Consider the following 26264-nt stretch of genomic DNA (forward strand, 5'->3'; position numbering starts at 1 on the left):
ATCTTGGAGGCAAATATGCTTCACTACCACGCATCATACACATCATATCACACAGACATGCACAAATGGATAGGTGCTCACACATGCAAGCAAGCGCACACACGCAGACACACACATTTATACGCACAGTGGATTGCACAACTATAGTTGCCATGCTCAGATAAACAGGTGTCCTCACATGAGCACTCACAAAGATTCACAAACAGACATGCACACCTCTAGTTGTGGTATGGTAGTTTGTGTGTATGCTGACAAAATTGATGTTCATAAAGGTTCTGAGAAAGTTTGGAAATACCATGCTAGCTAAAAAAGGTAACATTTTATGGAAGAAAAGTGTGCTCACAGTAAAACAATTGTTGTTGAAGCATTTATAGTTACAATACTGAAAGAAGTTGAAGTGATAGTTAAAATGGAAGTGAAAAAGTTTCAGTTTAAGTTCAGGCACTGATATGAATACCTTCAGGATGAATGATTTTTTTACATGAAGCTGAGGCTTTTCTAAACAACAAATTACTAGAACTCTAATAGAATAGAAAAATAGTACCCATATTCGGTTTTACGGAGCAGCATAGATCAGTCTTGTATTCCTGCTAGTGCGCACTTTAAGAAAACAGAAGCCTTTGTTTCACTTTTTTCAGTTTACTCAAGCTTGTCTCCTTGGCAGTGACAGTTCTTCCTGTCAGGGATTTAAATCAGCCCTTGTTTGTCCCTTTGGGCTACAGGACGTGAGGACTTTGAGGCCGGTGAATCGCTATTGGGGACAAAAATGTCTCTTTCTGTATTGCTGGTGTTGACTAACCTCTTAATTAGCATTGATAATTAGTTCTCAACGTGTCAGTGTAGTGACAGGACCTGTCAGTGGCCCATATTGATGGCTTGAATGTCCCCTTGCTTGTCTCCTTGTTAACTCCCGTCTGATCTGGACGGCATTCTCCGCGTGTCTTGTCCATTTTACCACTGGGGGCCTTGTTGTCTGATTGTCACCTTGTCTGTCTGTCTGCCAGGACCAGGCACAAGGGACATAGCCGCTAAATGCCGTGCTGACAGTAAACAGCTGCAGTAAACAAGTAATAATGTCCCCTTTGTCTCGTGTGCCTCGTATCTCATCAGTGCCTAAGCTGGCGTGCCCTTGAGCCATGACAATGACCTGCTATTGATTAGACAAGACCGTTAAGTGTACCGAGATGTTAAAGAATACACCTCAGACACCTCAGTGACAGGCAGGAAAGTTGCTGACAGGCTGCATACTTTGAAGTGCTGTGTTAAGCTGGCACATACACCTTCATGACCTTTCTGGATCACATAATGATAATGCTTTGAGATACAGTTGATGATACAGTTTAAACAATATTGTCAGTATCAGTCTGTGTGTTCATTCAGAAGAGGCTGCCTAAATGTGGACTAAAGCAGCTGAAGGTTTTCTGAACATTTCCACTACCACCCACCTCTGTAATCCAAGCTGCAGCCCACCGACTGTTCCCTGGCTCTCGTACACATCAATTCCTGCTGCAGCAGCAGCCTTGTTCCAAACCCTACGGTTTCCCCCGGCAGCGGGCCAGACAGCAGTCAGGGCATCCTCTGTGTCTCCGACCATTCACCTCATGGATGAAGTTCTCCTTCAGAAGCTGACCGTCCATCACAAAACCTCCTGTAATAGACGGTGAGTCGTGACAAGCCAAGCTGAGAGGCCATCTGCGCACGGTGGGGTCCGGGAGATATTTTGGTCGCTGAGCGTGCCTGGCCAAAATGCTCAGGACTGGCACGAGCTCTGCTGATGAAAGAGAACAGAGGAAAACACCAAAAACTTTCTTGAGGTCAGAATGAAGACGTCAAGGATACATGGGGAGTGTGTGTGTTTATGTCCTTGTGAGTGAATCCGTGCATCATCTCTATGTACATTCAAATCACATGTGGGTTATGCTATATGTGTCATAGGGATGGGAATGTCAAGTCTGTCCGGCAGTCGATCGGTTAGTTGGTTCACTGAAATATCTCAACAATGTTTGGATGGATTTCCCCTGACTTTAAATCAAGCACCACCAACAGGTCAGAGTTTTCACTTTGACACATATCAATATCTACATATCAGTATCTACCAAATTAATTCCCACTACATTTGCTCAAAGCACAGTGTTGCTAACATGGCTGAAGATACTTTCACACAGAGATCCCGCAATAAACGCGGAAAGAATGTCCACCAATATGCTGCATTCGCTCATGTATACTGATCAAAATATTGCAACAAAATCCTACAAACATATGTGCTTTCACATAGCGATCCGGCTTTCCGGGTTAGAATGTGAAAAAACAAACACAGACGTCTTTCCGGCTCTGTTACTACAAATATGCGTTGCTCAGTGGCAGATCAAATATGACCCCCCTTTCTGGCTCTGTACCTTTCACACAGCACAGCGATCCAGCATATTGGCGAACTAATCCTGGAAAATTAGACAGTGTGTTAGCGCCTTTTGTCATATTCAGAACTATTTTGCATTAAAATTAGCATGAAAGCAAATTTCAGAAGGACGTAACCTTAGTTTTATCTCAACCTAATCAGTATCATCAGCTAGCAGTAATGAGATAGACTGTGAGGCCCATCCACACACACACCCACACACACACACACACATACACACAGCAAGTCTGGCCTGATGCAGGACTCACAGACAAACAACCAGATGGGATGTAAACAAAGACTCTGGAGTCGTGTGGAGAGCGATGCCATCAGCCTGCCGGGTGAAGAATGAAGTCCTGTGCAGACTCCTAAATATACGCAAAAGCACACCCTCCACGGCCAAGGTGACAGACTTGCTGCTGAGGGCCTTGCTTGCATATTTACAGGCCTAACTTACCAGGTATACCCTTGTGTGAGTGGGAGTGTGCGTGTGTGTGTGTGTGTGTGTGTGTTGCTTGAGGTGTGACAAACTTCAACACCTGAAGGATACGCCCAGACAACCTGTTCAAACAAAGAATGGATGTTTTACAAACAACAACATTTGGACAATAGATTTTCACCTTTGTAGCAACCAGGATTTATGTAGCTCAGGCCGTTCTGAAGAACATTTTGAGAAATTAGACAATAAAAATGACTGAATCTCCATCTTTAAAATTTTTTTTCTATTTGACAGTTGTTTCCATCACACGGTTGTGACAGATAAATAGTCCAGTGGCTGCAGATGACAGGCTGTATCTGAGTATCAACAAGGTAATGACAGGGGAAAGTGACAGATTATGTCTCTGTGTTGCTCCATCATGCTCCAGCCTGGTGAAGAATGGAGGTAGCCAAACATCAATGCCTTGAGATAGGGAAAAACCTGTATGTTTTTGTTTTGTGTTTGTGGGATCTATATGAACAGGATGCACGTACATTTGGTGTAGATGGAGGATGATGGAATAAGGACGATGGACATATGTCAAAAGGGGTGGATAGACAGATTGGCAGCTGATATTGATGGTGTTTTTCAGTCCACTCGCCTCAGTGCCTAGATGAAATTTACTTCTGTTAGCGACATTGTTCTTATTTATCTGTATTTACTTTATCCTCACTCTTGTTGATTAGAAACATTGTTGGTATTCTGCGGTTCCTTACTTCTTCATTATCTGAACCTGATTGTTATCATTACTTGCTTTGCTAGCCTAATGATCACAGGCTTAGCAACAGCACATAGACGCTTAGCTGTTTTATAAAAGAAGTGAGGTTATTGATATTGTCCCTAAAGTAGTGAGGGACAATTGGGCAGGGGAATGATGTGTGTGCTCACCTCTGAATTTAAATAAGGCCTCAGTGTATAAGTAATTGCTTTCGTGTGATTCATACCAGCATCATGCATTTGGCTGACGTGAGTGAAATGCAGTTGATTTAGCCTCACTTAATTCAGAACGCTGTACCTTGAGGATTTACACTGCTCATTTCTCCAGTCGCCAGTCGCTAGTCCCTTGTTATTTACTGTACCTCACTGAGTGTGTTAGTGATGACAATGTGGATGTTTTGAAGGATTTTTTTTGTATTACTTTATATCAAACATTTCCAAAATCTAAGTGGAGATTTAATGGTTTGAATGTGTCATGCAAATATACATCACAGATATTTAAAATTATGAATTTCTTACATTTGTGTTGCACCCTCTTTCTAGATTGTCTGAAACAGTAGGTTACTTTCCATCTTTTCCCCCTAGAATCAGAGCACTCCTGTTTTTTCTTTTATCATTTGCAAAGATTCATAGACCTTTTTTTAAAACATTTTTTTTAGAATAGCAGTGAAAGCACAGGTAATTATTAACAGCAATGATAGGTCCATTCCAGCAAATATTGCTAGTTGTTAACTTTGTCTATCTGCTGTTTGGTGCTGCACAGGTAGCATGGGTGGGTTTACCAAAGCTTTTTAGCTAAAAACAGCAGCCTGTTAAGAGCTGTGAGAGTGAACCAAACCGTAAAGTTACGTGTCATAAAACAAAGCAAAGAGATAATTCTTAGTGCAACTTTAAATTCCACTCCACAATGCAATGCAATGGCTCTGCGCCTCTCCAAAGAGGCCACCATCCAGTTTGGAAACCACTGATCTACAAATGTTTTTAGTGATGTTACCTGAGACTCATCCAAATACAGTTGGCTTTAGTTCCCTGTCCTCAAACATGAAACTAGGCAGGACCACTGATCTAGGAAATGTTTTAAGCGATGTTACCTGAGGCTCATCCAAATACAGTTGGCTTTAACTCCCTATCTCCTCAGACATGAAACTGGGCAGGAATGTGGCTCGAACCTTCCTGGATTACTACAAACTCAACAACCTCATCAAGGACAACAGACCAACTTACATTCACAGGTAAAGAAGTAATGCATTATGAAAAAACAATTACGCCATTAAATAAATATTCCATGTATGATTTTGAATTTACGTGTCTATATTCGAGCACATGAATGTACTGTTGTTTTGCTATTTCCTGAACTATATTGTACCGTTGCAGTCAGTCATTAATTTTAACATGTTTTTATCTCCAGCCCTGAGGCGAAGTCCCACACAGGTGACGGAAAAGGCAACGGTGTTGGCAGAGACGCAGCAGACAGAGAGAGGGAGAAGAGCCAGGGTGTCAGGCACTAGACAGACAGCATGTATAAAATGCGGAGCACCTTAGCAGGAGGACCCTTTACACTTCATTGCCTTTAGAAGCTCCACATCTCCCTGGCTATAAATACTTATTTGACTATAAACTATCAAATGTGTGACATGCGGACAAAAAAAATGCGGACAATTGAAAGCCAAGGAAAGACACACTGGTCACACATCTAAATTCCATCTGAGGCCTTCATTCAGCGGCTCCTTTTTTGTTTATACTGTTAAATAAATGCACGTTTCCCCTCAGTTACTGTCTTATTTTTTATTTTAGAACTTCATTGGATGGTTGTTATTATAACTAGTCATTAAACATTTAATTAAAATGTTGTGCCTGTTGCTCTCTGAGAACATTAATGACTGTTTTTATATAACTGAGATCTAGGTTATCCATGCCTTTATCTCCTCAAGAATCGACTACTGCAATGCTCTGGTATTATTCTGGTAGTAGTAAGAGAAACATTCATAGACTACAGCTCATTCAAAATACTGCAGCCAGGCTTCTAACTCACACTAAGAGGAGTGACCACATCACACCAATCCTTGCTGCCCCTCACTGGTTACCTGTGAGTTTTAGAGTTGATTTTAAGATTTTACTACTTGTTTTTAAACACTTATATGTATGGCGTTTTTATAAACATTATATTATTGCTGTTATTGTTGTATTATTTATTGTTGAATAACAGTTAAAACATTTTTAATTAATTTATATTTTTAAGTATGGATCTCTTTTGTTTTTACTGTACAGCACTTTGTAACGTGGTTTTGAAAAGTGCTATACAAATAAAGTAATTAATATTATTATTATTATTATATAAATAACATATTGATAGTCTCTATCAGACGAACAGTGAGCTCAAACGTGTGCGCAGAGAGAGCTTTTGATTGGCCACTTCTTAGTCACATGACTATACATCCGCTCTGTGACTGTTGCTGTTTGGCAGCTATGACAACAACTAACTTTGAAATTTGTATTAATGGCTTCAAGGAAGAAAAAGCTTTCCTCCTCTAAAGTGCACCAGAGGTCTCTGAAATGTACTGTATACCTGGACATTCAGACAGTAAGTGCGTCCTGGTACTATAACTTAGATTAGTTTACGTAAATTAACGTTAGCTACTGAGTTTACATCCTGTTCCCTTTACAAATGTTTCATTAACGTTCCCCAACTAACTTAACATTAACGTTAACGGCCTTAACTTGGAAGTTAGGTTGAGTTATCCTGATAAATAGTTTTAAATGTCGTCAAACGTTCATTTATTTTACCAGTTTGATCCACTTTGGTCTGTAAGTTAAACCGTTAGAGATGATGATGACGTCATGACAAGACGTTTAAAACAAAATCTTAGCTAGCTAGCTAACAGCTGCAATATTCAGTCATCGAAATAAAAAATAAAAATGTTTTCGTGGCTTTGACATGGCTGGCATTGGTTAATAATGGGGACAAAATAAACATATATAACTAAGGTTAGTGTATTTTTTTTTAATTGTTTGTTTAACTGAGATGTTTGCTGTCTTTCTCCAGTCACTAACGTTAACTAACAATATGTCCTTAAACATATGCTAGAAATTTTGATCCAAATGTGTGTAAATCACAGTTAAATGACACCCCCTTTGACTGTAACGTTACACATTTTCTACGTTATGTTATCTACGTTATGTTACCTTTAACGTGCAGTAACGTTATCTGTGGAGCAGTTGTAAGGTGATTTGGTCTCATTTCTACTTGTCAACGTTATATCAAAGTAATTCAACTTAATTAGTTTTGCAGGTTTTTTATTATCCTATTTGGTAGCAGTAAGACCTACTTCCTACTGTTATGGATAATTTCTCAGAGGACTGTACTCCTGTGTCAACTTTTAAGCACAATGATGCTACAGCACCCACTCATGCTGTCATTATGTAGGCTAAGATACGTGCGTCATTTTGAACAGGGCTCAATTATTTCTGAAAATGTTTTTTGTGTGTGTGCATGGAGAGCCTTTTTTTGTCAAAAGATGGAAGAAATCTGCCAGTAAAGGACACATACAACAACTAATGCCTGACCTGTCACTGCAGTCACCTAATTATACTGTTTGTGCCCAGGTCACATGTCCAGGAGTGCTCCTGTCTAAAAAGTATGACATTTACCTCAGTGTGTGTATAATGGGCCAGTACAGGAAGACCCCCTGTTTGCCATCTGTGTTCCCCTTACACTTCCACCACAAGATGGCATTTGTCAAGGTGAGAATTATAAGTATCTATTAAAAGAATAAGCACCACTTCCATCATAAAATGTAAAATTGCCTTCTTTTTTTCATATTTAGCGAGAGAGATGGTGGGAGGACTAGTGGCATATTTTTCAATATCAAAAAGGGGTGCATATCTCATGTCTTCGTGTCACATCACAGGCCTGATGTTGACTCCTACTAATACCAATACATTATACCTCCATCTACAAAAAAGACACTAGTGGTAAAGAAATATCCACCCTAGCAGTTGTTTTCTTTTTATTTGTTTTTATTTAAATCCTTCGACTTCTGTGCTGTTAAACAGCAACCCTCAATTTTGAACATTACTGCCCCAACTCCTGAAAAAAGATGCCTTCTTTTCCCTGGGGAGAATGGCAGAGTTAGAATCCAGGCAGTCTGTCTCATCTTGTTATAAGTATTGATTTACTTTGTGTGTACTCTGTCTGTTTTACCAGACTTTCCCCGGCGTTGTTGACCCTGCTGATGTAGCTGACCTCCTCGAAGGTAAACGGCCGTCTGGGATTTGCTTCCTCATCTCTTCGTCCTGAATCTTCTGCTATGCAAGCGTATAGGCTATTAGCTGTGATACTGATCATTAGCTCACAGTCTATTTGTGCTTTCCTTCCTCTTAGCTGACACAACATGTTTTGAGCTGATTCAGTTGGTGCCTCCAGGTATGCTTTCTGATGATGCCATATGGGCATGTTAAGTCCCAACTGTATGTAGTCATTACACTGCAAAAACAGGATCTCTAACTTGGATTGTGTGTATGTGTGTGTTTCTGTTTTCTATCTGTCTGTGTATGATATTTAGAGGGTGAGATCCTAGCCACGATGGAGGAAAGCAGCAGAGATTTCTTGTACCCTGGTCCGAGACTGAGCTCCAGAGAAGGAGCTGCAGAGAGAGAGATACTACTGAAGAGATCCTCCTCCTTTCCTGTAGGCAGTTTTCCAGTTATTTCTTTTTATTTATTTCTTAAACCTCCTTACAACACTTGCACCCGTATTCATCTAACTTCTAAGAATTACACTAGAGAAAGCTCTAGAGAGTCAACTGAGGAGAAAAAAGTTATTCATCGAGTGTGAGCGATAGGATACATTTATCAAGTGACTTACTCCAACTGACAACTTTTAAGTGCAGGTGATCACATGATTGATCACATGTATGCTCAGAGAGGGAATAGCTAATCAGAGATATGTATTTACCCTACATCTGCCATAGCATACATTCTTAAAAAAACAGTTCAGTTTACTCACTGGAATGTTTTCTACAAATATGTATATATTTTAAAAAACTATTTGGACAAAAATAATGGGAAATTGGCTGAAATTGATACCAAATTCTTCTGTTGGCAGACGAGGTACGTCAGAGAAATAGTATAATCAGAGAAATGTTTACCACACTGACAAGTGCTGACCAATTAAGATGCTTGCAAACAAAATCAATGCCAGACTTATTCTTGTTGTTTACACCCCTGATTAATGCAAAAATTCAAAGTGAAAGGAGGGATGTCAGTTAAAAAGTTGCTCACATGTCACAATGACCCCACACTGTGCTCGTCATGTGATTCCGCTTGATTGGCACCAATATTACACTTGTCATTCCGAGACTGGAGAAGATTGTTGGTCTCTTTAAGTGAGTCTCCTCGAAATCTCTTTGGCTGTGCATGACAGGCAGGTACACTACCAAGATAACCGATTCAAAAGCACTGTCTTGTCTAATAGAAAGTGAAGATAGCATTTTCCTTATAGAGCTGTCGACTGTCTTTGCTATACAGACAGAAAAAAACTAAATGGAGAACTTCCTCTCTTTTTGTCATGTCTGCCTCTTTCTGCCTCCTCTTATATCATCACTTTCTCTCCCCACCTCCTACTTTCATTCCTTTATCTCTCTGCCACTGTGGGTTTGCTTTTCTACCCTCCACTTGTATTCCAAGGCACTAACTGACGTATTGAAATGTCTTTAAACACCATTCCCCTCATCGTTGCTTTTATGTGTTTGTGTTTGAGGCCTACATAGCAATTTAGATGTCTCCCTCCAAATGCCATATTATTTAAACGTCACTGGAGACTTTCTCTTTTCTGCTATTTGTTTTTCTCAAGCCAGGCATAGATTGAGGATTTGTGGTTGTAAATTGTTGTTCCAAGCAGCGCTGTTATCTGTCCCTTTGTCTTTGTCTCCCTGTTAAAGATGTCGTGTGTGTTCCTATTGTCCCTCTCACTCTAGGGAATCTCCCCCAAAGTGGAGTTTGCCACAACATCAGTCATAGAAGAGAGTGATGGAAGGGACAGCTGGCTTGTCTCACCTGTAAGTGTGTCCTTTATTACATTTCGTCGGTCCGTGCAGAACCACACACACTGTATGTTCAATTTCTTTTTAACATTTGTTGTACATTTGTCTGCTTTTGATTTATCTGCTTCATGTCTGTTGTTGATCTGTAAAGGAGCCTGTTCTTTATACACACATTTTGTTGTCTGTTCAAGGTCTTTTCTGAACAGCTTACACAAAATGTAAACAGTTTAAATCCATCAAAGTGCCCCAGACAAGTAAACTGTGTGTTTATCTGCCTGCGTGACAGTTCAAAATGTCAGGAATTTGAACACATCACAGCTACATACTCAGCATTACTGTGTAAGTGTTGACCAAAGGTAGAACTGTGAACAGTTCATCTCCAGAGGCCTCTAATGAGTGGTATCGCTCGCCATCAGATTTGTCTGTTTCCCCCATACATACCCATTTTCTATTGTTGCCATGGCTACTGCATCTATCTATCTATCTATACTGGCAGTGTTTCAAGGGTATCTGTTCTCTCCTTGTGAATGTAATTACGGAGAGGCAGATCTGTGATGCTGATAGCGAGGCTTCTCTCACATCTCTGACTAGCTGGGAGTTTACACAATTTTTGTGACAGAACCAACCAGTCCGTTTTAAAGTCTTTTTTTTTCCTACCTTCTTTCTCTGTCTCTTCTTGTCTTTGTCTGCGCACGCCCAAGTTCTGTTTTATGACATGTTCACATCCACTGTTGCAGTATTCTGTATAAAGCTGAAACAGTTGATTAATCAATTAGTAGATTGACTATTTTGACAAATGGATAATTGTTTTTCATTTTTCAAGCAAAAATCCCAAACATTCTCTGGTTCTGACAAGCTTTGAGGATTTTCTGCTTTTCTGTGTCCAAATTTTGGACTGTTAGACAAAAAAGCTATTTGTTGACATCACCTTGGGCTTTAGGAAATTGCGATAATTTCTCAAACGATTAATTTAAACATAACCATCATTGATAATGAAAACAATCTTTTGTTGCCCCCACCCTTCAATTTTATCTACTCCTTCATGGTCAAGTGTGAAACTGCATATGTGTGTGAGGTGTGTGCAAAGGTAATCTCAACAGATGGATACTAGGAGGGTAGAATAATGCTCCAATTCAAGACTGAAAAATCCCCAGTGAGAATGAAAATTTTTCACAAACAGTCGTGTTTGTAACATATGATCCATCAGACAGCGGTTGGCATGTTGTGCCAAAAACACTATCCTATGCAGTAACCTAAGCTAAGCTATTTGTTTAAATGGGATGTCATTGACAGCGAAGCAGATTGTCAAGAGTGTTCTCCTGGCCCCTCAGGGGGATGTCTGGATCAGAGCACCGCTGTGGCTGTCAGACAGTAGAATTTCTCCATTTTCTCTCTCCTAATGGGACTTCAGCATAGGCATTTCCCTGACTGCCTTCCCGCCCAGCTGACAAACCGTGTTCTGTTTTATTAGAGATTTAGCGTGATAGCAGCTTCCAGAAAGCCTCTGAAACTGTAGGGATGAATAGCCACACAATTTTTGGGCAATGTCTTGCCAAAGATTAGATTTTTAGTGCTATTATCTTTTGTTAATTGTTATCATTCTCACTCTCAATCTTATAACCATTTTAATCTAAAGTAATTTTTAGCCATGCTAGCAGCATGCTCTAACGGTGGCGGTGTTGGTCCGTCTGTCTCTCAGCTTGTCAGTCCAACACTCCAGACTGAAATATCTGAACAATTGTTGGATGGATTGCCATGAAATTTGGCATCCATGTTCCCCTCAGGATGAATTGTAATCACTCTGGTGAGGCTTTTCTTCTAACATCATCTTCTGGTGAAATGTTATTGTCAGATACTTTGGTTTATGACCACTTCGTGTTTAGTGCTAATTAAAAAATGTTAGGATGCTAAAATTACACCTGTTTAGTGTCAGAATGTTCACATTGTCAAGTGTTTTAGCATCATGGATGTGATCAGCAGGCTGAAGTTAGCATTTAGCCTAAAGCACTGCCATGCTGCCTCATAGAGCCGCACGCATGGCTGTAGAGCCTGTCTTGCTATTATTTATCCCAGGCATTGTTGAACAGTGTCTTTACCACACAATACCAACAGTGGAAATACCAGCTAATCACATCAGACAAGCCTTCATCACTCAGCTGGCAACCAGAAAACTGACTAACTCTCACTGGCCGCTCAGCTCAGCGAAGGACAGAAGAGCTGAAAGAAGTCAAAAATGGCAGTAGATGTGGAGGTGGGAGAGTATACTTTGCTTAATTCCATTAAATTATACTGTTCTCAAATGGCAACCTCGATGAGGATTTATTCATCATTTAGTTTTTCTTAAAAATAGTTTTAATGTTGTGATTTCCCTTATTAGCATTTAGATTATCTTTGTTTTACAGCCAGGTAATGCCTCTTTATCATATTAGACTGGAGATGGCCATCAAATGCAATTAACATTTTATCTTAACGTATTTATCCCCGCTTGGCATTACCCGCAGGAAGTGGGATATTGCACCGGAGAATGATGTTAGTGGCCATTAGAGTTATTGAAGTAATTCTGTAGAGGTTGTCTCCATGGCAGTGCTGACTGCGAGAGCTGTTGTTGTAACACTTAAGCTGAATGATTTAGCTAATAGTTTAATGGTTTTGTCCAGGGAGAGCAAGTCTGCGTCGAGAGCGAGCAGCTGCCTTAATGGCTAAAATGGCTGGCGGTTGTATAAAGGAACAACATTGTGGTCTGCAGAGAAATCTAAAATGCTGAGACAAATGTAATGTGTCCCCTCAAAATGGAGACCTGTGATGGTTGCATGACATGGTTAGAACAACATATCAACACTTTTCTTTCTCTCTCTCTGTCTCATATTCTGTCCCTGCACCCCCAGACTTGCTGTCTTTCTCCAGTGAGGCTATCATTAACACCACCCAGACAGAGTTCAGCAAAAAAGTCTTTGCCATCCAGCAGCCATTTTTCCAAAATAGATGATGCGAACTTTGTCTCTTTGAATGGTGGGGACGAAAAGTTAAATGTTGAGGCCGGATTTACAAACTCTCCGTCCTCAGCATCCAGACGCTCCCCTTTTTCATCCCCATCTGGCCGCATGCCCCAGAAAAACAAGAAGGAAAGAAAACTGCCTTCTCCGAGAGCTTCTGTAGACTCTGGCTACCAGCAGCCCACAGTTTCCTCAAGGACACGAGCCTTGTCACCTTACACCCACCGCAAGATGTGCCAGCTTTCAGAGGACGCCCGACAGAGGCTCAGCCACCTCCAGCTGGGGCCTCACCACTTCAGGAAGGAGACTGAGAGCCAGCCGCCCTTCTTGGTCAGTAACATTAGATATATTGCTCCAAACTGAAGTCAATTGACTAAAAAAAGTGATATAATGGTTTACAATAACAACAATACACGTGTTCAGTGGACAGGGGTTCTAAAATTAATTGGATCCTGAATTGATGTAAGTCAAACCTCAGTGGGAGCTTCCCAAAATTTGACATCATCAAGTGGCCAGATTAAGTAGACAGCATTATAAGAGTGCAGTGTTAATCTTTTTACCAGAGCCGTTAATGGATTTTGACGTCATAAAAATGTTTGACTATTTGCACATGTAATATGACCCATTGTCCTCACTGATGGGCTTGAGTGTGCTTTAAAAGCACATGTCTGGGATTTAGGCTGATACACATTTATTTGTTAACACTTTAATTATGGCCGTATCACCACACTGACAGATTTTGCATGTAAAAGGGGGTGATTTTCTGATCACACTGCCTTGAGGAATATACAGTTGAGAATAACACAACCTCTAGTTCTGTGTCACTCCCTCCCTCTGCTCCCCACTGTATTCCCGCTCATTCATTTGCATCAAATCCAATCCTGAATTATGAATATCAAAATCTACTAGCATGCTGTTATTAAAGGAAATGATTAGGTACAGAGTTGTTGGTTTTTGTCTCACACCTGAATGGAATTTACAGGAATACAATGGGCGTTTTATTAGAGAGAGGAGCATGTTTTTCCCGCTCTGGGGTTCCTGGGGGAATCTTCTGTCGACAATTAACCCTGGTAATTGAGAGTCAAGCTGCAATTAACAAATAGATACCTAATGAAGTAGCTTAGCCCCATGGTGAATGCATTATCAGTGCATGTTTCAGAGCCTCGGCTCCTTGTTTGTTTGCGTAGAGTGAAGCACATTCTGACCCCAACCTATGTTCTCTGAGACAGATCCTTATTCTCTAAAAAGCTTGTCTTCGTTTTCTTTATACCTTATTTGTCTTTATGATCATCTTGGTCAAATGATTTGGTGGTGATTGACAAATGGAACAACATTTGTTGGCAGTTTTTTCTTTAGTCTGCACAAAATAAGTAAATGAAAGGAGTAATTGTGATGAACATTTTTTGTCGTGGCATTTCTTATTTGAAGTCGGTAGATTGTGTGGTTGATTAATTTATCAGTATCAGGATTCTGTTTAAAAGTGAAGAATAAATAGCTAAACAACCTCGCTGTGCATGGGTTTTACCATGTCGATGAAATCCTTCATACTACAGCAGTGTTAAGGTTGTGATATTGTTTGACAGCAGATTATTTTTCTGCTGTGTTTTGTGCCAGGTCTCTCTTTGCAGCAGTGTGTCTGGGATGGGAACTCCTTTCTCCTCTCCACAGAATGGTAGCACGCATCGACATGCTGTCAGCTTCGCGACTGATCACATAGGTAGGCCTTAACGCTCAATGCAAAAACAGACACATGTACACACATAAGGCCATGCTATACTTAAATGCTGCAGAATTAACTGTTTGCTATTGGTCTAATATATCAATATTTGTTTTCTTGGTAAAATGTGCCTTTTTTCTTTTCTGGTTTGATGCCTTTGATTGCATCTTCATGATGACATGGTGAAGACATAACTGGGTTGGTGAGCTTGTTTTAGGACATCAGCAACAACTGATAAAATTGCTTTTTTATTGATTAATTGAAGTGCAAAGCTACACTTGTATTTTTCATTGTAGATTCTTCTCTCCTGGGGAGTTACAGACCAAGAACAGCCAGAGTAAGTCTAATTAAAACATTTCAAACCAACAAATGCAAACAGCTACTGTTTTGATTCAACACAGTAGCATAGAGGTAACTGTTCAGATATCGTGTAGGTTGCTTTGTAGCCATGATACAGTGTCACTGTACGTACACATACTGCTAAACCAGACTTGCCAAATTATATATTCACACAACTGGCAGTGTTTTTATATATATATGATCAAAAAACATTTTTCAGCAACTCTCAAGGACAAGACTATAACTAGTTAAAACTATCACCTGACTCGAACCCTGTTGCACTGCGACCTCTTCCAGGTGAAGTCAGGTTCTGTGAGGGTCCAGTTGTCTCCAGAGCCACAGTCCAGACTTGAAGCCCGGACCAAAAGCCCTGTGAGAGGTGCTGCCCTGACCGTGGTAAACTCCAGAAGTCCTCTGAACCTCAACCATTCCCTCAGAGAAAGGTAAAATCTCCAGAGGATGCAACCTTTTCCCCCAACCTAACCTTGAAACTATTAGAAGCGTTTATCAATCTTTTAAATGTTTGTAATATGAAGTAGATGTGTTCAATTAAAAACCAACTATCAAGGACCAAAAAGCAGATAAATCCTCAAAGAATAAAAACTCTAAAATTTCAGTGATTGAATTCTCTCACATCAGAATCAGACACGGATGACATTTCTCTTGTCTTGTATTCTTCATACTCGTCATTTATAACCAAGGCCAAAATAACTAGTTGGCGAGTTGCAAACTGTCGGATGTCACTGTGTGTGTGTGTGTGTGTGTGTGTGTGTGTTCACCACAACTTGGTGTTGTGGTGAACAAACACACATCTTCAGATGTAGATCAGTAAAACACTGTCAGGATCACCTCAGAGCCCCAAGGTTGTTTGTTTTTTGGCCGCAAAACCAGCTGATTCTCTTCACACTCACGCCAAAAGCAGAGAGAAAACATAATCCTTATTTTTGTGGTTTTTGCCCTGAATTTATCCTGATCCATCTGTGTAAATCGTTGGTGTTTGTCCAAAAGATCTTAAAAGCGAAGGAGGCACCTGTATGACTTTCCAATTATAGTATACGGCAAATATATGGTGATCCCATGAGATGGTAGTCATACACTGCCGCTGCTTTGTGTGTGTGTCTGTGCGTGTGTGTGTGTGTGAGCTCATAGACATCCAATCTTTAATTTTGATTACACGCGACAGGCAGGATGAATTTCCCTCCACCTCTTAAATTACAGAAGCTGATGTCTTGTCATGTTTGTTCATTACTGAGAGAGGAGGCAGAGAAAAGAAAAAAACAAAGAGGAAAATGGTATTGATTTGTGTTTCAGCTTGAGTCTGATGCATTTGACCTGATGCACGCTTTAATACATTCAGAGAGACCTTGTCATCGATCATGGCAGCTGTGAGTTAAACACACCGGCGGGACCGATGTTCCATTTTGTTTGTTTGTTTGTTTGTTTCTGTTCTCCTTCCCCTACTGCTCAGTCCATAAGTAAACATTAAAATCAATGGCAATCTTAAACTGCAAAGTAAATTGTAGGAAATTAATGATACTTTTCTCTCAATTGAAAACGCGACAGGAGTTGCAGGGTGGGAGATTAGAGTGGGCCTTTGTAGATTCCCTCTGACAGGGAGAGGGGCACGTCTCGCCACCAATCTTTGATCTATAAAGAAAATGACAGATGCCAGTGCTGACGTTTGCTCTCTAAGCCCCGAAGTCTCAGTCTATTCATGTCTCTGGATGATTTGTCCTTGATGACTTTCTGAAGCAGGTAGCGAGTTTATCTGATTACAGATGAAAAGCGTCCGTTCCCGCACTGCGAGCCAGGCCAAGACACCAGCCAGTCAGTCAGACAGTCATCACCCCTCCACTCCCAACAAATAGACTTGGATGAGAGGCAATACTGGAATTCATTACTGTTCACTTCTGTCTGTCTGTCAGGGCGAGCTTCTACTTTATAACTGCCCGCGGCCAACCTGCAGACACATTTATATTGTATTGATGAAGCACAGGTATGCTTCCAGATGAAATGCACGGTTTGTTAATAGTGAAATTACTTTTTTTGTTCAGTTGGACAAAAGGTTGAATGTAAAAGAATTAAAATCAAAAAGGAACATTTATTTCAACGTGTTTTAAGTATCTTGTCAAACACACTACACCTAAAGTGTGTTTCAAGTCAGGTAGTTTCAGCTCTCACATCTTGTGTTACAGCACAGACTAGTGGACAAAAGGAAAACCTGCTACAACATCTTGAAAAAAAACACGGGCATTGTTTTTGATGATTTAGAGCACTTTTAGTAATCAGCTATTTTTCAAGCAAAATGTGTTGTTTTAGATCACTGTAACGCATAACTTTGTGTAGCAGAAGAAAGAAAGGAGACCCCTCAGACTCATCTTTTGATGCTTTGTGGGGGTCCTGATCCTTAGTGTTAGAACCACTTGATTAATTCATAATGAAAATATTTTTTTCGGTTCAGCCCCTAATTTGATCACAATATTTTTTCCTATCAATACAAAGCTTTACATCTAGCCTAGATGGTGATGACATATGTGACTCAAACTCAGTTAATTGTTTATGGATTTTTAATGTGCCAATTCTTGGTGTTTGTTTTCCCTCAGACTACAGACCAGTCAACCCAGTCCATCCTACTGGGAGCAGATCCACAGCCGAGTCCAGCGGATTCTGCAGACACACAAACCCCCCTGGGACCACCAAGTGCCCTTTGACCTTTAATTTACTGATCTGCCTGCAAAGTGACCAAACAACTAAGGTTACAATACAGAGACTCTTCAATGTTAAAGCAGTCACTCTAATAATGTATACTTTAAATTTAAAGTTAAAATCAGATAGACTTTAACCTGCTGTATGTTTGAAGGAGAGGATTCAGACACACTAATATACCTTCTTAACCTCGCGATTTTATTATTCAGAGAATCTCAAACATGTATCTTTATTTATCTCCCTTTGATCATTTAAATTTCAAACCATCCCAAGCACCTGCTGAGCCGCGTTTGTCATCGTTACTCTTTGAAAAGGCAGCAAATTTGCAGGGGTTACGTTCAAAAGCATAACAGCACCACTTCCCTCCCACCCATCAACTGGGCCCCGATGGTGAAACCAAGCGGAGACGTCGTCTAATTTCTCTAAAGCCGTGTGCGAAATTGGCTTGAGTATAAAGAAGCAACATTTTTGTGCACGCATGGGAACGAGACATGGTGGATGTAAGCTGCAGCTGTTAAGGGCTCATCACTCGTAACACAAAAGAAAGACAAGAAGGTAGCCAAGAGCCACTGTAGGGAGCCAGCAGCTAAAAGAGACTGAAGAGATTTAAGAGTGTGAGCAGGAACAAAAGTAATCCTAAATGAAAGAGCAGGAGACACAAAGAAATCTAGCTTTAGCACAATTTCAGTTCGATAGTGTTACACTCAAATGTCTTTAACATTGAAAATCAAAACAGATAGTCAGGTCATGTGCTTTTTATAATGTACAGTTCATAGAACTTACATCTTGTATCAATACAATTAAATGTAGCTGTTCAGTTTTACATACAGATGAAATAATTTAATAGTGAATGATACTAAATATAGAAAATGTATTCCATTTTAAAATGAGGGAATAGGTAATACAGCGAATGATCACGTAGTTTCTGGTTTTCTTCAATGCAATGGGTACACTTTAAATGTGCAGCCAGGATGTAATTAATGGTAAAACTTTCTTTCACTCATATTGACCATGTGTCCATGTCCACTCCGAGCCAGAAGAGAAATGTCCCATCTCGTTCTTAGTCAGTCAGATAGTGCTGCTCACTTAAAAACACAAGTTACAACGCAAAATGTTTTCTCACAGACATTCAAAACTACCCAGCAGTGTCTGCAAATGGGTTTTGTTTAGCCGATTCTTGAACAGAGACAGTAAAATGTGTCTGGGGATGTAACTTTTTTTAATGTGAGCTACATGTATTTAAAATGTTGACAGTACATCAATGGTGATGGTACAGGACGCATTGCAGGACAAACCCTCTTTCTCTGAATGTGATGCGTTTAATAAAAAATTGGTGCCAGTCAAAAGAAAATTTTCATTTGATGCACGACATGAATCACTGATTACTTCGCACAAACAAATGTTTTTAAAATAGGTCCATTTGATTAAAAATGTTAGTTTCTGTTGTAAATATAAGCATGTATACATTTTTATAGTCACTGTACAAAGTATTTTTAATATGCTTACCAAATCAACTTGACTTGTATCATGTTTTTTTTTTGTTTTGTTTTTTTGTTTTTTAAATACAGTCAGCTTCTTCATGTACAGACATCTAAACATCTTTAGAGATGAAGGGTCTTGAATGAGCAGGATTCACTAACGTTTCATGTAGTCGTGTTTATGCTCCAACTTTCAACCACAACAACCCTCCTGCTGAAGAGCTAAAGTTGCGAATATCAGCATCTACAAAAATCAGTGTTAATCACTACAGGTCTTCAGATTTACTTTTTATGGAATTTCTTCTTTTTCTTGTTCCTCTTGCCGGCTCCTTGTGCTGCTTTCTCCGTCACAATGTGCTGGTACTTCTTTTTGTTGTTGCTGGTAAGGGAAGAGGAAAGTATATTTTTTAGATGTGCATTTGTTCAAAGTTGATCGACATAGATTTGGGGACCAAACATCATTACTTTGCTGAATTCTTCTGCACATTTTGCAGTAATAGATTTTAAACGTTTCTGACCCTATCTTAACATTTAGATAGGGTCACAAATGTGACCACAGACACTGGTTCCCTGTATAGATTTTTCTGTACATCAGTTAACGCATCACCTGTCAGTATTTGGTCACACAATCAGTCTCTTTCTTAGTTGAATCACTAGTGTCATAAGATGACGGTTCACAGATTTCAGTTACTAATAAATAATATTCAAGGAACCTACCAGATAGTGATCAGCAATATCAACGTGATCATATTTTGCTGCCGAAGCTAATCACCTAAGTGTTAGTGTGTACAAGACACATGATGGCCCACTAGTTTTACACACTCAGTCATACTCATAGTAGTCATAGTCATGCATATCATCACTGTACAAATACAGGAGGCACACCTGCATAAAAAGTAAAATCTATTCCTGCCAATATAAAAACAGCTGGTCTTGGTAAGCTATCTGTGGGAGTGGATTTTCTTTAGTGGACATTGAAGCCATGAAACCAGAGATGTGACATAATAAAGCCACAGTCTGTTGTCTTTGCTTTCATTTCAACTTACTGCCTGAATTCAGCATCGGCCAGCAGTTCCTCCACCATGGTTCTTTTCCTGTCCTTATTGGGAATGCGGGAATGATAGAAGTCAACTGCGCTGTCCACCACTGTGCCAACCTGTATCACATACAGACGCATAAAAGGTTACACACAAAAACTGTACTGAGCTTGATGTTGATAATCTATAATAATTCCTGTAAGTATTGCAGACTATATTAGGAGCTTGACTGCAGACTTCAGAAACTCCTCTTTAACTGACCTGAAAATACTTGGGAAACCCATCTCTGTCATTCTTTTTGTAGAACCTCTTGGGATCCATGGAGCCTCTCATCTTCAGGACTTTGAGGTCTCCTTTCAGTTCCTGAGAGATCTCAGGGGCTTTCATATTAAACCAACCATCCCCTGTTGATTTCTCCTTTTCTGCCTAGGAAAAACATTTCAATAGTTTAAAAAGGATTGTAGACTCATTTGAAGCCGTTTGTTTTTTGGGGTAGTATTTGTCCTCATAGCTGATTGCACAAACAATACATGTTTCAAGAAAGCATTCCTTTGTAAAACCTACTCTGTGTTTCAACTTTAAGGCTTGTTTAGATTCACTGTACGGAGGCACTGCATCCTTCTTTTCAAAGTCTGGTCCAATCACGCTCTTCTTCATCACCTGAGGACAACAACAAAAAAAAAAAAGATCTGCAACACTGCAAAGCAATACCTCTATGAACACCCCACTACTCTGAGATGAAAGGCCAAAGTCAAAAAGAATTACAGAGAAACCATGAATAACAGGTGTTCTGCAAGGACGAGTAAATCCAATAACTATAAAGTTCGTTATTCATTCTGCATCACAGATCACATTCAAAAGGGGGAAAAAATCAATCACTTATTTACCTCATCTTGGATCTTCTTTTCCTTTAGTTTTTGCAGCGAACTGGAGACAGGTTTTGATTTGCTGCCGTCAAAATTGATGTATAAACCTCCAAGCTCCTTCAGTCTGATGCCAGGGTCAATACGGCTGGACATCTCTTTCCTGAAACAAATTGGCACAGAGAACATTCCTCAGGAAGAGCAGTCATGTCTCATTTCTCACCTCTGCACACAGTTAGAATATATAATAATGAGTTTTACTGTCTATATATACACGCAGTTCTTAAAGTCTGGTGATATTTTTATATATAAAATCAAAGACGAGTGGATCCCACTAATAAGTACTTTCTGTGTAGCTGAAGCTTGTGTCACACTGTTACACGTTATATTACGATGAACGTGGGCGCGGTAGTTTATTTTGAATCAATCACAGACACCTCATCCTGCTGCCCAAAATGCTCAGGCACCAAAGGTGTATCAAGTCGTAGCTGAAATTAGTCACCAACTATTTGCTGTTCCTAACATTTGCTACAAACTACAGCGCCCATCTCACCATGAGGTTGCCAGTCAACCACTAAAGACTCCAGGAAGTCACTAATTAGTAAGCTTAGAGGTACTGATTCCCCCGTTTCTACACCTTTATGCTAAGCTGCTGGACTGTAGCTTCATGTGTAGCATACAAGCGTAAGAGTTGTATCATGCTTTTCATCTAACTCTGGATAAGAAATCTAGTAAGTGTATTCCCCAATATGGCAAATTATTCTTTTAAGTGGAATTGGTGACAATAGAGAAATATTATGTAAAGATTTATCTTTTAAGTTGCTATAATGAAGATGTACCAAGTAACAGAACTTAACATTTATATTTCTGATGGTTTTTCCTACATGAACCAATCTGAGGCTGCCAGCCGGCATATACTTACAGCAGAGGATTCCTACTCGAGAAGAGGATATTTGCATCTTCATCGTCGTCATCATCCCCCTCCTCGTCCACAAATTCCTCGTCTTGCTCCTCCTGCTCAGCTCGCTCATCCCCTGTGGCTTTTTCCTCCTCCTCTGTTGGCTTCTCCTTGTAGTAGTGTTCATCAGCGTCCTCTCCGGGTCGTGTGTCAATCATAAACAGTCCTTCAACGGATGTACCTGCTGCTCCAGACTTACTTGAAGGTCCTGCTCTCTCCTCGGCACTGTACCCCAAATCCTCTTCCTCTTCTCCAGAAACATCCCTCTCCTCCTCGTCAGCAGATTCATCTTCATCCTCGCTGCTCTCCAGCAGGCTGATTGTTTTCGTATTCTGGACAATGACGTCTTTAGGCTGGCGTTCAGGGCCAGACTCCACTGTGATCTTGTGCGGCTGGTTGGATGTTACCTGAACGGACTCAACATGGAGCTCAACCACCTGCTGAGCATCTCCATTCAAAGAGCTGACTTCCATTTTTTCCTCCTCACTAGGCCGGGGTTCCACAACAGCATCCACAGCCTCATGTCCCTGCGACGGGCGGGTGTCCACCTGAGCTACTTCCATAGCTTCCTCCTTCTCCTCGGTCTCCTCTGTGATTTCAGAACTCATCTCACATAATACTGTAACTGATTGGCAAGGCTTTGACGACTCAGATGGCACGATTGTTTCCTGCATCATTTCCATCTCCGAGGTGTCCCTGTGTCCCTTATTTCCAGCACACGGCTCCTCCCGCTGGTGTCTGACAGTCACTGCAAGTTTACTAACCGCTTCTTCAGCACAACCAGGACTGTCCGATACTAGGGAAGACATTTCACCTCGAATGGCAGTTAGTCCCCTTTCCACTCTTACTGTGTCTCTCTCATTTGATGTGAGATCAGCACTACTCAGACCTTCTTTCTCTTCCAGTGTTTGGCTCTTCTCTTCCTCCACCAATGTGCAGTCTGCGTCCTCATCGATTACCGTACTTTCTAACCTAGAATTGTCTAATGAAGTGTCTACCTCAGCTGGCTCCACAGCTTTTTCTAAAACGACACTAAGCTCCTTGACTGAGCGCCTGGAGACCTGATCACCTCGACTGCTGTTCCCTGAGCCTGTGCGGCTGCTGCACGGAGTCCCCCTGCTGCGGGTGGAGCAGGGGCTGCCAATCAGGGAATGCATGTCGGTCAGCTCAGAGTCCGAGTCCACGGCTTTGTGACCTGTGGACTGGGTCTTTCCCCGTCTTCGAGTCATCCTACTGTAAGTGGGGCCGGACTCAAACCCTTCAGAATCACAAGACAGGGGCTCGCTGACGTCTACAGCAGCTGCTGCCACCGCTCTTGCTGCCCGGCTCCTTCGAGAGGAAGGGGTAGGAGAGAGAGAGCTTTCCGAGGCTTCATCAAGATGGATGGGTATGGGACCGGTTTGCTTTCTGGATCTTGTAGATCTGCGGATGGTGGAAGCTCCAGCTTCGGAGACACTGGATGCACAGCTGTCAGCATCTGAGAGCTCAGAGTCCTCAGTTTGTTGTTTGGTAGATGACCTGGTGCGAGCAGTTTTTCTCTGACTTCTGGTGACTCTCTGGGATTCAGACACCACAGAGCTGCAGGACTCTGTGTCCAGCACCAAGTCCACCTCAACGCCTCTCGCGTGAGCTGGGTCAGAGCTTTCAGGAACGGCCTTCCTCCTTGTGCTCCGACGGCTACTTTGGCCAGCTTTCGATGCAGATACGGCAGAAGAGCATGATTCCACCTCAGACATATCCACATCTTCCTGACTCACTGTGCGGGGCTTTCTCCTCCTCCCCTTGGTGCGTGTCATTGGTGGTTCGATGTCAGACACCGCAGAGCAGCAGGACTCCAAGTCAGATATGTCCCCTTCGTGGGTGGAGCCCACAGGTGTGCATGGCTGCTCTGGACTATGGAGTCTGGACGCTCTGGTGCATCGTTTCATCGAGGACGTAGTTGGGGATGCCGGAAGACTTTTTTCAAGCTGGCTGCTTGTCTCCACAAGAGCATGCTGGGTAGGGCTCTCTGCTTGTTTAGCAGTGCGCCTGGTTCTTCGACCAGAAGGAGTGGCCTGTGAAGCAGAAATAATACAGTTAAAAGTGAAGTTGCTTCTACAGAAAGCCTGATCTAAAAGGAAAAAGGCAGTGATATGTTAATGTTTTCTTACTGTCTACAAATCCCATGAAAAGACTAAAACCAACAATGTGTTTGTCAATCTCTCAAGTCTTTCAGACCGTCAGCTCCAGCACTTTCAATTCAACTGTAGACATTAAAATGGCTCAAATACATTGCTTCATTAAGAAAAAAGGCAAAATTAATTCCAGCAGGGCACTGTGGTTTCCTCCCCCTCCAAGTGTTACTCACATGGGAGTTAGTAGTGTATTTGTTGGGGACTATTTTCAGCTGTGGATTAATACACATTTGGTGCTCCAGTGAGACTAGGTGCTTTCAGATCAAAAGCTAAGCGAGCGTTAGGGGCGGTGAGTTTACATACAAAGTCAATGCAAAGACACGTAGAGCCCTTTTTATATACAGTCTATGGTAGAGCCGCAATTTCCTGTCGGGCGCCGCGAAGGCACGCGAAGAAGTCGCATGACGCCGAGTCGCGATAGCCTATCAGTGTTGAGATTGTCCGTACGTCACCGAGGCTTCAGAGCGTTGAGTGGAGAGGGCCGGGCAGAGCGGGGGATTGAAGATCTGCTGGCCTGCTGAGAGCTGCTAAACTTGCGGGAGAGGAGCAGGGAGCAGCGCTGCAACCATTGGAGAAATGAACACCCGCAGTCGGTCGGATTCTGCTCTGACAACTATGCTGTTTACTCGCGGGAAGAACTCGGAGTTAACTGCTTTTATTAAATTAGCTTTTTACTTAAGTTTTTGGGATTTCAACGTTGATTTATCTTCACTGGAGCTTCTCAGCAGCTAGCTTCCGTGCACATCCAGTTCCAGTGTTGTTAGCGTCGTTAGCTCTGTCGGACTACAACTTCAAATTTATATAAACACCGGACAAAACTGGACATTACTTGGAAAAAAGAAAGTGAAGAGGTTGAACTACCTGGTGAGTTCAGAAAACACTTATCTGTAACTTTATTCCAGCGATCATTGTTCTTTACTGTGACCAAATTAGCATAGAATAGCCCTGATCGATCCAAACTCCATTCAGAAAACAAACATTTCAGAAGTTGTTGTCCTGCTGTCTTGCTGGCAGACCTGACAAAGCATGAATTCATATGTTTAACAAAACTGCATCATGTTGTAGTTATTTCGACATCAGATTAATCCGTTTATTGTTATTTCATCACAGCAAAATGTTTACTTTGGTTTCATACAGTTGTAGTAATGGCGAGTTGTGTTTATCGCGTTAAATTCGCCTTCTCGCGTTGTGTGTGAACACACTTGCAGCGAATGTACTCACGCGAGGAAAGCGTCGCGAGGCGAAAATTCGCGGTTGGTCTGAATGCGGCATAAGGGACTGACTGAAAATAAACAGTGGGTGGTCATAGTAGTGAAGGAAAATGACACTCAGTTATGGAATATAATGATCTCTATAGCAGAGAGGAATACGCTGTATCATAATTTGGCTACACAGACAATACTTGTTAATAGGTAGGAGGTTTTCCGACTTGTTAACTGGAACGCCGCCAACTCGGGTGTAGCGTTATTCCCAGTTCCGACCTCCGAGGTAAACGGAACGCAGCATAACTCATAATCTGAGGCTAAATAATTAAGTGCTTTGACTGTAATTAGTAAGTAGGACCGTAAAATCTACTTTAAGGATGATTTTGAGGACAGAAAAGGGGGATAAATGTTGTTTTTATATAATTTGGAGTATGTTGACTGGTTTAAAAGATCGCAACTGTGGTCCAATGAAAGCACGTGTGATTGATTCCGTATTTTAAAAACCCAAGCTAATTCAACAACTGAAAGCTGTGTTGAAGTTACACTTAACTCAAACAGGACTTCTGGACTCTGCATTGCGTGTAAGTTACTTGTCTAAAATACACAATGTTTTTTGTTTTCTTGTATATCTGCGTCTCCGCTCATCACAACATCGAAACGTTTACAAACTGACTTTGAGAAAGACCGACGGTGTCCACGTGAAGTTTGAGCAGCTGCATGCACCAGCTAACGGACACGTGACGGGCTTCATTCACCTCGGACTAAACCTTCACAGGATATATGAACATTTACGAATTTAAAAACACAACTCTTTTCTACGTACCTGGACATCAGAAGGCTGTTCTGGGTTTGTTTTACTTGGGGAGTACACGCGTACTCCTCTCCTGGTGGCCACCATCTTGCCTGCTGGCTGGCTCCTCTCTCACTTCCGGTGTGAAGGCTAGACTCAACTAATCGATGAACGTAAGCACGGTGCAGACGATCGCAGAGCTTCGATTCATGGGTCATTAATTGAATCAGCTTCAATGGTTCATTGTTCTCCCCATTTAAGTACAGCAGTAAAAAAAAAAGTCAATAAAAGTACAAATTATTAGTAAACGTACTTGTAAGTGTCAAGTGCTCAATGTAGAGAAGTGTCCTATGTGTTGTACACCTGTATATAG

General features: G+C 41.2%; 3 protein-coding genes across 8 annotated transcripts in view; 2 read left to right on the forward strand and 1 right to left on the reverse strand.

The window, feature by feature from the left end:
* The window catches only part of agbl4 (ATP/GTP binding protein-like 4), a 303975-nt gene extending 298526 nt beyond the window's left edge, over positions 1-5449 (forward strand). Inside the window, exons 12-13 of the mRNA XM_038715945.1 lie at positions 4729-4822; positions 4999-5449. Of these exons, the coding sequence (XP_038571873.1) occupies positions 4729-4822; positions 4999-5098 (194 nt within the window). The 3' untranslated portion in view covers positions 5099-5449. The remainder of the gene's footprint in view (positions 1-4728; positions 4823-4998) is intronic.
* A 562-nt stretch (positions 5450-6011) lies between these two features.
* On the forward strand, positions 6012-20023 carry spata6 (spermatogenesis associated 6). 6 transcript variants are annotated; one of them, XR_005444094.1, is made up of 12 exons: positions 6012-6171; positions 7194-7331; positions 7795-7843; positions 7972-8013; positions 8153-8277; positions 9566-9646; positions 12517-12954; positions 14239-14341; positions 14530-14539; positions 14638-14678; positions 14978-15123; positions 17284-20023. XR_005444094.1 is itself a non-coding variant. In XM_038715951.1 (12 exons), exons 1-12 carry the CDS (start codon positions 6088-6090, stop codon positions 17396-17398), a joined length of 1347 nt encoding a protein of 448 aa, XP_038571879.1. In that variant the 5' UTR covers positions 6013-6087; the 3' UTR covers positions 17399-20023. The 6 variants fall into 6 exon arrangements, 5 of the variants coding, with proteins under 5 accessions (XP_038571881.1, XP_038571879.1, XP_038571877.1 ...); XM_038715951.1 differs by having other exon boundaries at positions 6013-6171; positions 14663-14678; XM_038715949.1 differs by lacking the exon at positions 14530-14539 and having other exon boundaries at positions 6013-6171; positions 14614-14678.
* On the reverse strand, positions 18589-26052 carry dnttip2 (deoxynucleotidyltransferase, terminal, interacting protein 2). Its single transcript, XM_038715948.1, has 7 exons — positions 25925-26052; positions 21687-23776; positions 20789-20927; positions 20466-20561; positions 20163-20327; positions 19911-20020; positions 18589-19243 (listed from the first exon to the last, which is right to left on the reverse strand). The coding sequence occupies exons 1-7, from the start codon at positions 25997-25999 to the stop codon at positions 19147-19149; spliced, it is 2772 nt and encodes a 923-aa protein (XP_038571876.1). The 5' UTR covers positions 26000-26052; the 3' UTR covers positions 18589-19146.
* Between the last annotated feature and the right edge of the window lie 212 nt (positions 26053-26264).

The sequence above is a fragment of the Micropterus salmoides genome, unplaced genomic scaffold (assembly GCF_014851395.1).
Source record: "Micropterus salmoides isolate LMB-PRFRI ecotype aquatic unplaced genomic scaffold, ASM1485139v1 Ms_hic_scaffold_13, whole genome shotgun sequence".
Classification (NCBI taxonomy): domain Eukaryota; kingdom Metazoa; phylum Chordata; class Actinopteri; order Centrarchiformes; family Centrarchidae; genus Micropterus; species Micropterus salmoides.